General features: G+C 54.5%; 1 protein-coding gene across 1 annotated transcript; it reads left to right on the plus strand.

The window, feature by feature from the left end:
- The first annotated feature begins 105 nt into the window (after nt 1-105).
- On the plus strand, nt 106-11770 carry DCST2 (DC-STAMP domain containing 2). Its single transcript, XM_065903048.1, has 15 exons — nt 106-373; nt 542-712; nt 991-1092; nt 1331-1528; nt 2077-2142; nt 2634-2847; nt 3024-3181; nt 3918-4082; nt 5307-5474; nt 5607-5707; nt 6596-6726; nt 7689-7816; nt 8168-8261; nt 8376-8519; nt 11392-11770. Exons 1-15 carry the CDS (start codon nt 106-108, stop codon nt 11435-11437), a joined length of 2154 nt encoding a protein of 717 aa, XP_065759120.1. The 3' UTR covers nt 11438-11770.
- Nucleotides 11771-12140: the final 370 nt, after the last annotated feature.

Here is a 12140-nt window from a genome sequence, read left to right on the forward strand (position 1 = left end):
CCCTCCGGAACCTTAGAATATGGTGACAAATTCTAGGGCCTTTAAAGAGCCACAGAACCTGGTGGGCCTCACCTGGAGACAGGCAAACATTTGGTTGCCTCAGCCATGTCCAAGGTCACGAAGGATGCGTTGCACCCCTTGGAGGCAGAGGAGCCCAGCAGGGCGCGGGCTGTGGTCCGCAGCACGGGGGGCTTTATCCTGGGCTTGTCCCTGGCCACAGCCTATGGGCTCCTGGAGCTGCTGGTGGAAGGGCACAGCCCCTGGGGCTGCCTGGTGGGCACCCTCACTTTGGCCGCTTTCCTTAGTCTGGGCATGGGATTCTCCCGCCAGGTCCGGGTCACTGTCCTCCTGCTGCTGCCCCAGGCCTTCTCCAGTGAGTTTGGCGCCCAGTGCAGGGGGTGGGCCTGGTGGAGGGGCTGGAGCAGGAGGGATCCTGCGGAAGAGGGCGGTTGAAGGAGGCCCTGCTGGCTTCCGTACGGCACTTGTACATGCTGCCACGGGCAAGGCTGCCGGCTTGGTTCCCATGGTGCTCTCTCCCCAGAGCAGGGCCGGACACTGCTGTTGGTGGCTGCCTTTGGGTTGGTGTTACAAGGCCCTTGTGCCAACACCCTGCGCAACTTCACCCAGGCCAGCGAGGCTGTGGCCTGTGGGGCAGAACTGGCCCTGAACCAGACGGCCAAAGTGCTAGAGAGGGCCAAGCAGCCCCTCGTCAGTAAGGCCGCCCACCTCCACGGGCCCCCGAGCTCCCCTCAGCCTGCACCTTCACAGTCCTCTGGCTCCATTCCTCTCTGTTGGTCCTGGGCCTTAACCTCAAAGGATCCAGCAGGACCCCCTGACCCTCACTCTCTGGCCTGTTCCGCTGCCAGATGGACTATCTCCCAGACCCCAGCATCCGGGCAGCTCCCCTGCTCCACTCCCTACTCCAGGGCAATGGTTAGAACCAGCCAATAGAGGAGGAGACCCAACCGGACCCCTGTCCCTGCCTCTCAGGTGCTCTGAACAAGATTAAAGCCATTGCCCAGAGAGCCAAGCAGGTGGCTGACCAGGTCCGAAAGTTCTTCCGGTCAATCATGGATGGCGTGAAGCACGTAGGTCAGCACGGTATCATGTCTGTTTTGGGGGGCCAGGATTTACTCAGTCTCCTCACCCTCACCCCCATCCAGGGCTTCTTGGGCCCTGCCAGAGTGCGGACTAGACCCCACTGGATAAAGCACAGCCCGGCCCCTGACCACGGGCCTTTCCGGCTCTGGGTGCTGCCCTGGTGTTTCCCCCAACCCCCCTGAGAAGATGCTGCAGGACTCCTGGGTACCAGCCCCGCAGCCATTTCCAGCCAGGGCCCTGCGGAACGTGTGGTATTGGCTCCTGCACATCGGTGATGTGTGCAACTCGGAGCTGGGCAACCCCTACTTGAAGTGTGCTCGGGTCTTTGATGACGCCAAGGACAGCTGCATGAAGGCCATACCACAAGCCTACCACCTGTGCTTCGTGCTCATGCCCTTCAAGCTGATGCTCTGTGGACTTGCCAGTGGTGAGAGAATATGGACTTACTGGCAGGAAGGGGGGCCCGGAAAACGTAGGGATCAGTTGGGTGAGGGACCAATAGTGTAATAGTAGTGTGTGTGTGTTTAGTTGTGTCTGACTCTGCAACCCCATGGACTGTAGCCCTCCAGGCTCCTCTGTCCATGGGATTTCCCAGGCAAGAACACTGGAGTGGGTTGCCGTTTCCTTCTCCAGGGGCTCTTCCTGATCCAGGGATCAAATCCATGTCTCCTGCCTTGGCAGGTGAATTCTTTACCATTGGGCCACCTGGGAAGCCCCCTTCCAGGGGACTAATGGAGGGCAATAAATATGGGACCAACAAGGATGCTGGGCGCCATGCAGGATTAGAGGGGGCAGGTAGGGGGAAAACCAATGTGGAGGGTGGGGTAGTAAGGAGAAGCCAAAAGGTTTTGAGCTGATGTGCAGGCCAGCAGGAACAGTGAAAAGCTGGGAGGCCCTGTGAGAGCAAGGTCTCTGGAGATTGGAGAGACAGGCTGCGTCTCTCTGCCCCTCCTGACCCTCAGTCTTGGCTCTCAGTGGTCCAGGTGTTCTGCATCATCCCTGGGTATATCCAGACCTTCCTTCGAGAGACCATCAGCACCCGTAAGTGATCCCCTCCTAGCCCTACTCATGCAGTGCTCCTCGGAGGCCTCCCTCCCTCATCCTGGCATATGCCAGCCCAGGAGTGCTCCCCATCCGCAGATGAGAATTCAGGAAAAGACCTCCAGAGGTTACCCAGGCCAATGTCCATGCCGTACAGATTAGAAAATTGGGGCCCATTGAAGAGAGGGTGCTTCATCAAAGCCTGACTTGAGAGCAGGAGCTGGGGAGAGAAGTGGGGCCCCCTGCAGCCGAGGCAGGTCGCTGCGATGTTCCTTATGAAGGCAGAAGCCTGGTGCTAAGCGTGCATCGGCCATGGCATAGACTGTGGAGGCTCTGTCCCCCCCCCTCAGTCCACTGTAGGTCCCAACACTGGGGGTTTCTAGCTGACCTGGGAGCCATGGGACCCCTGGGCTGGCCAGGCCCCTCCAGGGGGCAGCCCTGCCCCCTTGTAACTCTCCTTGCTCGCATCTCCCCTGGACACGGGGCCTCAGCTGTGAGGAATTTGATTAACCGAGTGCGTCAAGAGTTTGAGTTCAACATGACAGCCACCCATTACTTCTCTGTGGATCTCAACGCCTCTCGGAGCCTGTCCCAGGTAGCTCTGGACCTCTGTGAAGCCGTCAGCATGAAGCTGTACCGCGTCCGAGAGGCCTTGGCTCTGATGGGCTACACCACACCTCTGCTGCTCCTGCTCCTTTACCTCCAGTGAGAGGCTGGAGGGCCCCTCCAATGTAGGGGTGGGAGCTAGGGCTGTTGGGGGCCAGTTTGTCCCCATGGCATCCTGGGAGGCTGGAGTTCGTGGGCAGGGGTGAGAGTGGGGAGTGTGGTACCCTGGGATGTCTGGTTGGGGCTGCTGAAGAGCCTCACGTGTGTCCCACCAGAGCCCTGTATTACCGATACGGTTACCTGAACCGGGACAATTTCGACAACATCTACATCACCAGCCGATTCCTGCGCATGGAGGCTGTCCGCTCCAGGGCGGGATTGCCCACAGTGCTGCCGCTCACTGCCCATGAGGCCAGACACTACATCCAGCCAGGCAAGGCCCCGAAGACCCGGAGATAGGGTCTCTGAGGGGGGCCAGGGCTCCCTCCAACCCTACTGCCCTGCCCAGAAGAGCTAGGCACAGGTCTGGCTCAGGGCAGGCCGGAGATGGGGGACAACAGAGAAGAAGGAAATTTCAGGCTCAGGAGGTGGGAGAGACATAACCCTGTCCTTGGGAAGTTTCAACCTAAAAGGGGGGGTCTCAGAGCATGCAGACAAAGAGAAGAGGGGCAGGTGATGCTTCTGGGAGCACCCTGGATGTCAAGACAGCGGGAAGGATGGGTGGGGAGTGGATGTGGAGCAAGGGAAGTGAAGCTGGGGAGGCTTTTGGAGGTGGTGAGCAAGAACGTGCATGCACGCTGATATGGAGGTGATGCAACCAGTGGGGAGGTGGGGAGCAGTGCTGTCTCTGAAGTGGGGGGTGGGGAACCACATGAGGGTACTAGGGATGCCTCAGAAGGAGGGATTCCTGGAGACTGAAAACAGACCACCAGGTTAAAGTGGAGATACTAGGTGTGTATCTTGAGCCACGGAGGCCCTGCCCAAGAAGGGTGCTTCCTTCCCACTCTTGCACAGGGGTCCTCACAGCTTCCGCATCTTCCAGGTGAGCAGACGGGAACAGCCTAATGAGGGGCAGGAGCTGCCTCCAGGAGGGAGGTCTCTGTAGGAGCTGGGGTCTGGTGGGTACGAGAACTGCAGAGCGTCCTCCTAACCAGGCTTCCCCCATGCAGGCTCCATCTTACTGTCCCGGTGGGAGCAGATTTTTTGCATCTTGGCGATCTTCCACCTTGTCCGGCACCTCCTAATCGTGTTGTTCCTGGTCTTCCTGGACTATGCCGTCTTCTGGGTCCTGGACCTGGCTCGGTACCACCTGCAAGGGGAGATTGTGGCCCGAAGTGAGCGCCCAAACTTCCCTAGCTTCCTCAGTCCTGGGGGATGGTCTGAATGTCCCCCTGTTACTGCTACTTACCAGTCCCTGACATTGCCCCTCCTCCAACTCCATCCTCTGCCTGGTAACCCCTGTGCCCAGTTCAAGATTACACCATAACACAGTAGAGGGAAACACAAGCTCTAAAGTCAGACTGGCCTGGGGTCAAATCTCAGTAGTGTCCTTTACCAGATGGTGACCTTGAGCAGTTTGCTCAACCTCCCAGACCTTCAGTTGCCTCATCTGAACCATGGGACAGTCGTGGTAGCAACCTCTCTAGGTGGCTCTGCATAGATGAGACCACATGTGTGAGTGCCTGGTGGACCTTGGATTGACAGCGTGCCACAAACCACAGAACAGAATTAATCTAATCCTTTATGCCAGAGGCCCAACAGAAAAAGTGAAAAAAAACCCAAGCAATCGATAAAGCCCTTAGTTCAATACCTGCTTGGAGAAGGGCATGGCAACCCACTCCAGTGTTCTTGCCTAGAGAATTCCATGGACAGAGGAGCCTGGAGAGCTACACTCCATGGGGTCACAAAGAGTCGGACATGACTGAAGTGACTGAGTATGCGTCAATACCTGCTACACAGTCAGTGCTTCACAAATGCTTTATTTTTGAAAAATTTTTAAAAATGTGATTAAAATACAGTTGACTTACAATGTTTTAACTTTTGCTGTACGGCAAAGAGATTCAGTTATATATAAATATACATATATATATTCCTTTTCATATTCTTTTCTATTATGATTTATCACAGGATATTGATTATAGTTCCCTGTGCCACACAGTAGGACCTTGTTTATCCATCCTATATATAATAGCTTGCATCTGCTAATCCCACACTCCCAAACCTCCCCTCCCCCAACAAATGCTTTAAAATAAATGTTTCTGGGTGGTCATGGAGTCTGGGCATGAACTCACAGGCTATCAAGTTCATTTCAGATCTGTGGCCTGAGAAGGCAGACCAGGTAGGTACCAGTGCCAGCCAGCTCTGGACCATGGAGCCAGGCCTAGTTTCTAGGAGCTGATGTTGGGGCCTGGAGCACCATGAGGGTGCCTGGGGCCTCCAGGGGGGCCAACTCTATGCTTCGTACCACCCACTTGCACCCTCCAGAAGGTGTGGTCTTTTGTGCATGGTGAAGGAGGCAGCTTCCAAGAACATCCCTCACATAGTGTCTTGGTACCCAGGCCCTGTGTTCATATCCATAACCGTGGAAGGCACTGGCTCCACGGGGAAGATTTACCGCGACCTAGTGTCGGCATTCGATGTCCTCCAGCAAGGCAACATCACCATCCTGTCTCGACGCTGCCGTCTGCATCCCTCAGAGCCCGACTCCACCGGTTACATAGTCATCGGTATCCACACCTCCGAGGGCGCTGGGGGGACAGACACAGTTAAGGGCATGAGGGGCACAGTCCGCTGAGGGTGGGTGTGGCTGGCACCTGGTGCCCCCCAGCGGCAGCTTACTGGGTCTACTGTGCCCCCAGGCGTCATGTATGGCCTTTGCTTCTTTGTCACTTTGTTCGGCAACTATGTCAGTCGGCTGCGGCGGCTCATCTGTGCCTCCTACTACCCATCTCGGGAGCAGGTGAGGGGGGCTAAGCTCCTGGCTGTCTCTCTTGGTATGGGGGAGTTCAGAAGGCTTCTGCAGCCCAGCTCTCTCCCTCTGGTTGAACCCCAAAGCAAATGACCTGGACCGCAGAAGGGAGAAATGGTACCTCTTGGGATAAATCTTGCTTCCGAAGTTTTGTTAAAATCCTGGGGAAGGGGACTTCCCTGGTGGCCCGGTGACTCAGACTCCATGCTCCCAATTCTGGAGGCCCAGGTTTGATTCTGTTCAGGGAACTAGACCCCACATGCCAAAACTAAGGATCTGGTGCAGCCAAATAAACAATTTAAAAACAAAACAAACAAACAAACAAACAAACCCTGGGGGGCAGGAGGCATGCTGGTGTTGAGGTAGGAATGAAAACCTGCCATTTGTTTACTTACTCATGACTCATTGAGCACCTACTGTATGCCAGTCACCATGCCGGCGGCCTCAAGGATGCAGAGATGTACCAGACACAGTCTTGAGGCAGGTTGGACAGGGTTTTAACAAGACTGTTACAATGAAAAAAGTGTTTTTAGGAAATTCCCTGGCCATCCAGTGATTAAGATTCTGAGTTCCCACTGCAGGGGGCGAGAAGGTGAGGGTGCGATCCCTGGTTGGAGAATTAAGACCCCACAAACTGTGGAGCACAGCCAAAGAAAAGAGAAAGAAAAAAGTGTTTTTATTAAGGAATAGAGTGCTATGGAAACCCAGAGGAGGGGATGGGTGAGTCCACCTAGGGAAGCCCTGAAGTCTATTGAGCCAAGCCTACAAGGAGTCATAGGAAATGGACAGAAGGTAAAGGTAAGGGGTAAGGGTGAGTGCAGAGGGCATTCCAGGCAGACAGGATCAAGGGGACGCCATCCTTGACTTCCCTTCCACCAGGAGAGGATCTCCTACCTCTACAATGTACTTCTGAGCCGCCGAACCAAGCTGCTGGCTGCCCTGCATCGATCAGTGAGGAGACGGGCAGCTGACCACGGCCACATGAGCATCCTCCATGTGCTGGCCGGACGGTAAGCCCACTGTCTTTTGTAGGAAGTGGAGTGAGAGGGAGTAGAAAAAGAGCCAGAGGTCAGAATGGATCACTCTCCTTCCCAGGTGTCCAGAGATTTGGTTGAAGACGGTGCTCATTCATGAATGGATTGGGGATGACACTTTGTAGGGGTGGGGAGTCAAAGGAGGAGGAGGACAGGAAGAAGGAGGTTCTTGCTATGGGTTGGAGGCATGGAGGTTAGACTGCAGGGAGATCCACCTTTGATTTGGAGGGTGATACTGGAGAGGATGAGGGTTAGTTAGGCCGGCTGGGCTGGCCTGCTTTTTAAAAAATTAATTAATTAAAAAATTGTAATATAGTTGGTTTACAATAATGTGTTAATTTCTGCGGTACTATATAGCAAAGTGATTCAGCCATCCACACATATACACTCTTAAAAAATATATTATTTTTTTTGTTATGGTTTATCACAGAATGTAGAGTATGGTTCCCTGTGTTATACAGTAGGACTTTGTTATTTACCATTCTATATATACTAGTTTGCATCTGCTAACCCCAAACTCCCACTCCATCGCTCCCTTCCCCCTCCCCCTTGGAAACCACAAGTCTGTCATCCATGTCTGTGAGTCTGTTTCATAAAAGTTCATCTGTGTCATATGTTAGACTCCACAAATAAGCGTTATCATACAGTATTTATCTTTCTGTTTCTGACTTCATTTGCTATGAGAATCTCCAGGTCCATCCATGTCGCTGCAAATGGCATTACTTCACTCTTTTCCTGGCTGAGTCATATTCCACAGTATAAATGTGCCACATCTTCTTTATCCATTCATCTGTCCATGGACATTTAGGCTGTTTCCACGTCTTGGCTATTGTGAATAGGGCCGCTGTGAACAGAGGGGTGTATGCATCTTTTTGAATTATACTTTTGTCCAGATATATTGAGCCAACCTACTTAGTGTCTGGGACCCCTCTCCTCAGGTGTTCCTGCCTGGTTCCATTTATCAGCCACTTCAGCCAGCGTCAGACCTACTGCCTGGGCTGTGGGCAGCCCCAGGACGAGGGGGACACAGAGAATTTGGTGGCCTGCAGTACCCCAGGCTGCAGAGGTGAGAGTTCCGGGGAGGATGCCTCTCTGCTGGGGCTCTCAGCATTTGTATAGGACAATCAGCTTTTATGGACTTCTGTACCTCACCTTTGGTACCCCTCCCTTCGTTATGACGCATGTCCTCATTTACACAGAACCCTCAGGTAGCTCTTTTCCTCTGTGTGCCTTAATCCTCCAGTGCAAGTAGAATTCCTATGCAAGTGGTATCGCAGCAGTTCCCCAGACTGCATGGTGTGATGGATGGTCTCCCCCTTGGGTGGAGGTGGGGAGGCAAGGGCTGAAAGCTCGGGAGCACAGTGCCGGGGTGGGGGTGGGGAACAAGTTCAATTTCTCCCCTCCTGGCTTCCTCCAGGTCTCTTCTGTCTCACCTGCTTCCGTCTCCTGGACAACACCTGCTCCGTGTGTGCGTCTCCCCTCTCCTACCAGGAGGGGCTGGACCTAGAGCTGTGAGTCTCAGGCGACATGGGCTGGCTGGAGACTGTGGGGGCAGTGGGGGCAGTGGGGGCAGCCACCCCCCCTGCAGGACTTCCGTGGGCTACTGAGATGGGAGGCTTCTCCAGGGACTCCAGTGACGAGGAGGGCCCCCGCCTGTGGCTGGCTGCCGCCCACCGAAAGAGTCCCGAGCAGGAGGTGCTCCTGCGGCAGCAGCTCCAGGAAGCACTGGGCAGGACCCTCTCATCGGATTCCACGTCGTCGGAATCCAGGTGAGCAGCAAACTTCAGGAGTGGGGGCTGGGAGGCCTAAGCATGTTCAGTCACATTTATCAAGGGTTTCTTGGGTGCCTGGCCCTCTGCTAGAGCTGGAGAGATAAAAGAGGTGGAGAGAGGGAGGTTTGCCCCGTGCCTGCTGTGTCAGCACCCCTGCCCTGGGGTGAGTGGGGGAGAGTGGCATCAAGTAGATAAGTGACAATGTAGAGAGCACCCCAAGTGAGGAGTGAAGCAGGCTCTGGGAAGCAGAGGACAGAACACCCAGTTTGGGATGGAGGGATATTAATGAAGGCTTCACGAAAGAAGTCAACAAAATAGGTGGGTTTGATTTTCACTCAGAGAGCCAAGTACATCAAATGCTGTGAGATTATCCAGTAGGATGAAGCCTGGAAGCCAGAGGGTTTGTTAGGCTGAGGCGTGCAAGAGAACATTCCAGGGGGAGGCTTGTGTGAGTCTGGAGAATAGGGGACACTTAGAGGTGGGGGGAGGGTCAGGGAGGGGTGTATTTGTGGCTGGGTGGAGACAGCAGAGCATACTGGGAGATGAGGTTGGCCATCAAGGTGGGGAGAGGTGGGAGAGGGCCTCAGTTTACCATCTGAAGATCCTCAGTCAGAAAGTGATGTATTCGTATTTGTCTTTTGGGACAATAAGCTAAGAAGGCAGAGTGGAGGCAGGGTGGGAGCAGGGAGACCAGAGGGGAAGCTGTCTCAGCTCAGGAAAAGTTGGTGATGGCCTCAGGATTGAGGTGCTGAGAATGACAGGGAGCTTGTGTTCAGAACTGGGTGGTGTTAGGGCAAGAGGAGAAACAGGTTCTGCAGAAAGAATGGCCCAGTTCTAGACCTTTCAGGTATCTGTAGGGAATCCACTGGGAATGCCCAGGGGACAGTTAGAAAAGGGCAGGGCTCTGGGCCAGAGGTATCTTTTGGGGGGTTGTTGACTTGGAGACTGTGAGAGATGAGCTGGATCACCTGGTGGAGGGCACGGCAACAGAGGAGGGGGCAGGGACAGGACCCTGAGGGGCTCCTTCACAAACCAAGGAGGGGAGAGACTCATCAACGGGGAGCCAAGCAACAGAAAGCCAGATCCAATGCTGTGTGATGATCAAGTAGGATGAGGCCTAAAGACTGGCCATTGAATTCAGTGGTCAAGAGACTCTTGGAGTGGCTTGTGGGAATATTTCTCATGGTGTGGGAAAGGCCAAAACCAGTCATCGTGGGTTGAGGGGGGTGACTGGTAGAGAGGACTAAGAAACAGGGTACATGGCTCTGTGTCACTGTTGCAAGAAGTTTGGGAATTCTTTTTTTTTTAAATATAACTGCTGTAGTTTAAAAAAGGAAGCTTGATGGTAAAGAGGAGAGAGTTAGCTTCATAGAACAAGAAAGTAGCTTGAAGGGAACCTAAAAGATTTTTCTTTATCCAATAAAAAGCTTTTTCTTTACCCAAGTATGGGGAGATTTGAGGATTTCAGAGATGAAAAAAGTGTTGAAGAGTGAGAGATGCCGGAGAGATGGGATCTAGGGCCAGGTGAACAGGGTGGCCTCAAATAGGACCGGGCTCGCCCGAGGCAGGAGGGGAGAGGGCATGTTCCTCCCATCAGAGCTGAGCCTGCTCCAGTCTGGTGGCCTTGCTTTTCTCAGGGTGAGGGGGTGGGGGTGGGGACTGGGGGTGGGGATAGGAGGCATGCACACCTGCTGAAACAGTAAAGAATGGGGCTGGGAGTGGAATAAAGGTTTCAAGGAGTGGGTGGTGGAGGTTGAAATGCTTGCCTTGGGGAGTGTGCAAAGGAGCCAACTGGGGAGGTTAAGAGATTTCCAGGGAGCGTTAAAGGGTGAGATGAAGTTGAAAATCATCACGTGTAACGACAGAATCCAGCGTGCTTGGTTACCTGGTTTTCTCAAGCAAATGTGGTAGCCATGAATGGGCTTCCAAGGTTGAAGGCTTTTTCTGGGCCAGTCAGGAGATGATGGGGTGAGAATTGGGGTGCTTTAGTCAGAGTATCTGACTGGGGAAGAAAAAGGGGTTGAGACCCCAGAGGGCAGTCCAAGGTCTATGTGTTGCTGGGGTGTTAAAGCCGAGGTCAGGAGGGATGCAGACAATGGGCCAGGCCCGGAAAGAATCCGGGGGATAAAGCCAGAGAGTGGCCAAGATTGAGGGTGATGTCCGAGTAGGAGCAGAGAGGAAGGTCATTATGGCCAAGGAGGTTGAGGATTGGGAGCCCAGTGTGTTGAAAGAGTCTGCCCACCAGCGAGAAGGCAGCTGGGCCACAAGAGCGGCTCAAGTCTGGTACCAGCACCCTGGATGGGTATGGCAGGATGTCGGCAGGGCCTGGGGAGATAGGCACAGCCTGGGAGTGTAGCTTCCATGGCAGCCAGGGGCTTTGCAATATGCTGGAGGCATGCCAAGTCTGAGAAAGACAAGCAACCTCCACTTGGGAGGACTGAAGAGAAAACTGTCCAGTGGCTACATTCCAGTGTGAATGGGGCACCGGAAGTTAGTAATGAATTCAGAGGTTGAAGGGGAAGGAAAGTTTTATTTTGAGCGGTTCCAGAGGGCTCAATGAAGTTAAAAGCCGGGCGGCCAGGGAGGATCACTACAGCCTTGAGTGAGTATCATTTCCAAGGTCACTACTGGTTCTGCCCTTGCAAAGCACATGACCTTGGGCACATCATTGCCCACTCATCTCTCAGCCTAAAGTCAGAAGATATCTACAGACACACGCTGCCTTGCCTTGGAGGGGCCTGTGAGAGCCGCAGTGGCTGGGAAATAACAGGAGCCAAATCTGAATAGACAGGGCAGGGGCAGGAGGCAGGAAGTCACCTGTGAAAACAGAATACTGGTGACTGGGCCACCCTCTTCCTCTCCTCACTAGTGATCTGGATGAGGAGAAGGGGCCTCAGGAGAGAAGGCACAGGTAGCCACCCCCACCTGAGGTCCAGTCTGGCAGCATCTCCCTCGGCCCCACTGACCATCTCAGAAATCCTCTGCCCTCAAAGCAGCCCCTCCCCTGCTTCAGAACCTGCAGTCCCCCTGTCTCTCATTTCCCTCTCCTCCCCATCCCTCCCACTTACCTCCAAAATAAAGAAACCAAAGGTGGACGCGAGTGTGAATCTTAAATTATTATTATTTCTTCCTGTCGCTTACACCCGAGGTGGGGGGCAAGGGAAGGGGAGGGGAACAGGAGAGGGGGGATCGCCTCCCCCCTTAAGGCACTGAGTGGAGAAGCCGCAAGGGGGGAGGGGGGAGGCCACATTGTCCTCACTCCCTGGGGCTGGGCCCCGGGTCTCCTCAGCCCTGGGCTCCCCCATCACCTGAAATGCAAAGATGAGGCCCAGAGCAACCTGACCTCCCCCTACCCCAATATATTACATCATCACTTTTTAAATAGAGACAAGGACTGGTCCCGCTACCCCCTCCCTGTGACCCCCCCCCATTATCGGGGGTACCTGGGCAGCTGTGCAAATGGGCATGGGGGTGCATGGGAGGGAGGGAGAGCACCGGGCCCCTGAACCTGCCCCTTTTAAGGAGGGGGGGGGGCCGCCAGGCCAGGGAGGGGAAATAGTGCAAGGCAGAGCCCAGGCCCGAGCGGGGTCCAGCACCCAGCGAGGAAGGGGGGGGGAG

Source organism: Muntiacus reevesi, chromosome 1 (assembly GCF_963930625.1).
Source record: "Muntiacus reevesi chromosome 1, mMunRee1.1, whole genome shotgun sequence".
Lineage (NCBI taxonomy): Eukaryota > Metazoa > Chordata > Mammalia > Artiodactyla > Cervidae > Muntiacus > Muntiacus reevesi.

Excerpts from the sequence above, each read along its gene's own strand:
- DCST2 (XM_065903048.1), top strand. The coding sequence starts at position 106 with ATGTCCAAGGTCACGAAGGATGCGTTGCACCCCTTGGAGGCAGAGGAG. Across the intron at positions 1,529-2,076 it reads GCTCTGTGGACTTGCCAGTG|TGGTCCAGGTGTTCTGCATC; the intron begins GTGAGAGAATAT and ends CTTGGCTCTCAG. Across the intron at positions 3,182-3,917 it reads CAGACACTACATCCAGCCAG|GCTCCATCTTACTGTCCCGG; the intron begins GCAAGGCCCCGA and ends TCCCCCATGCAG.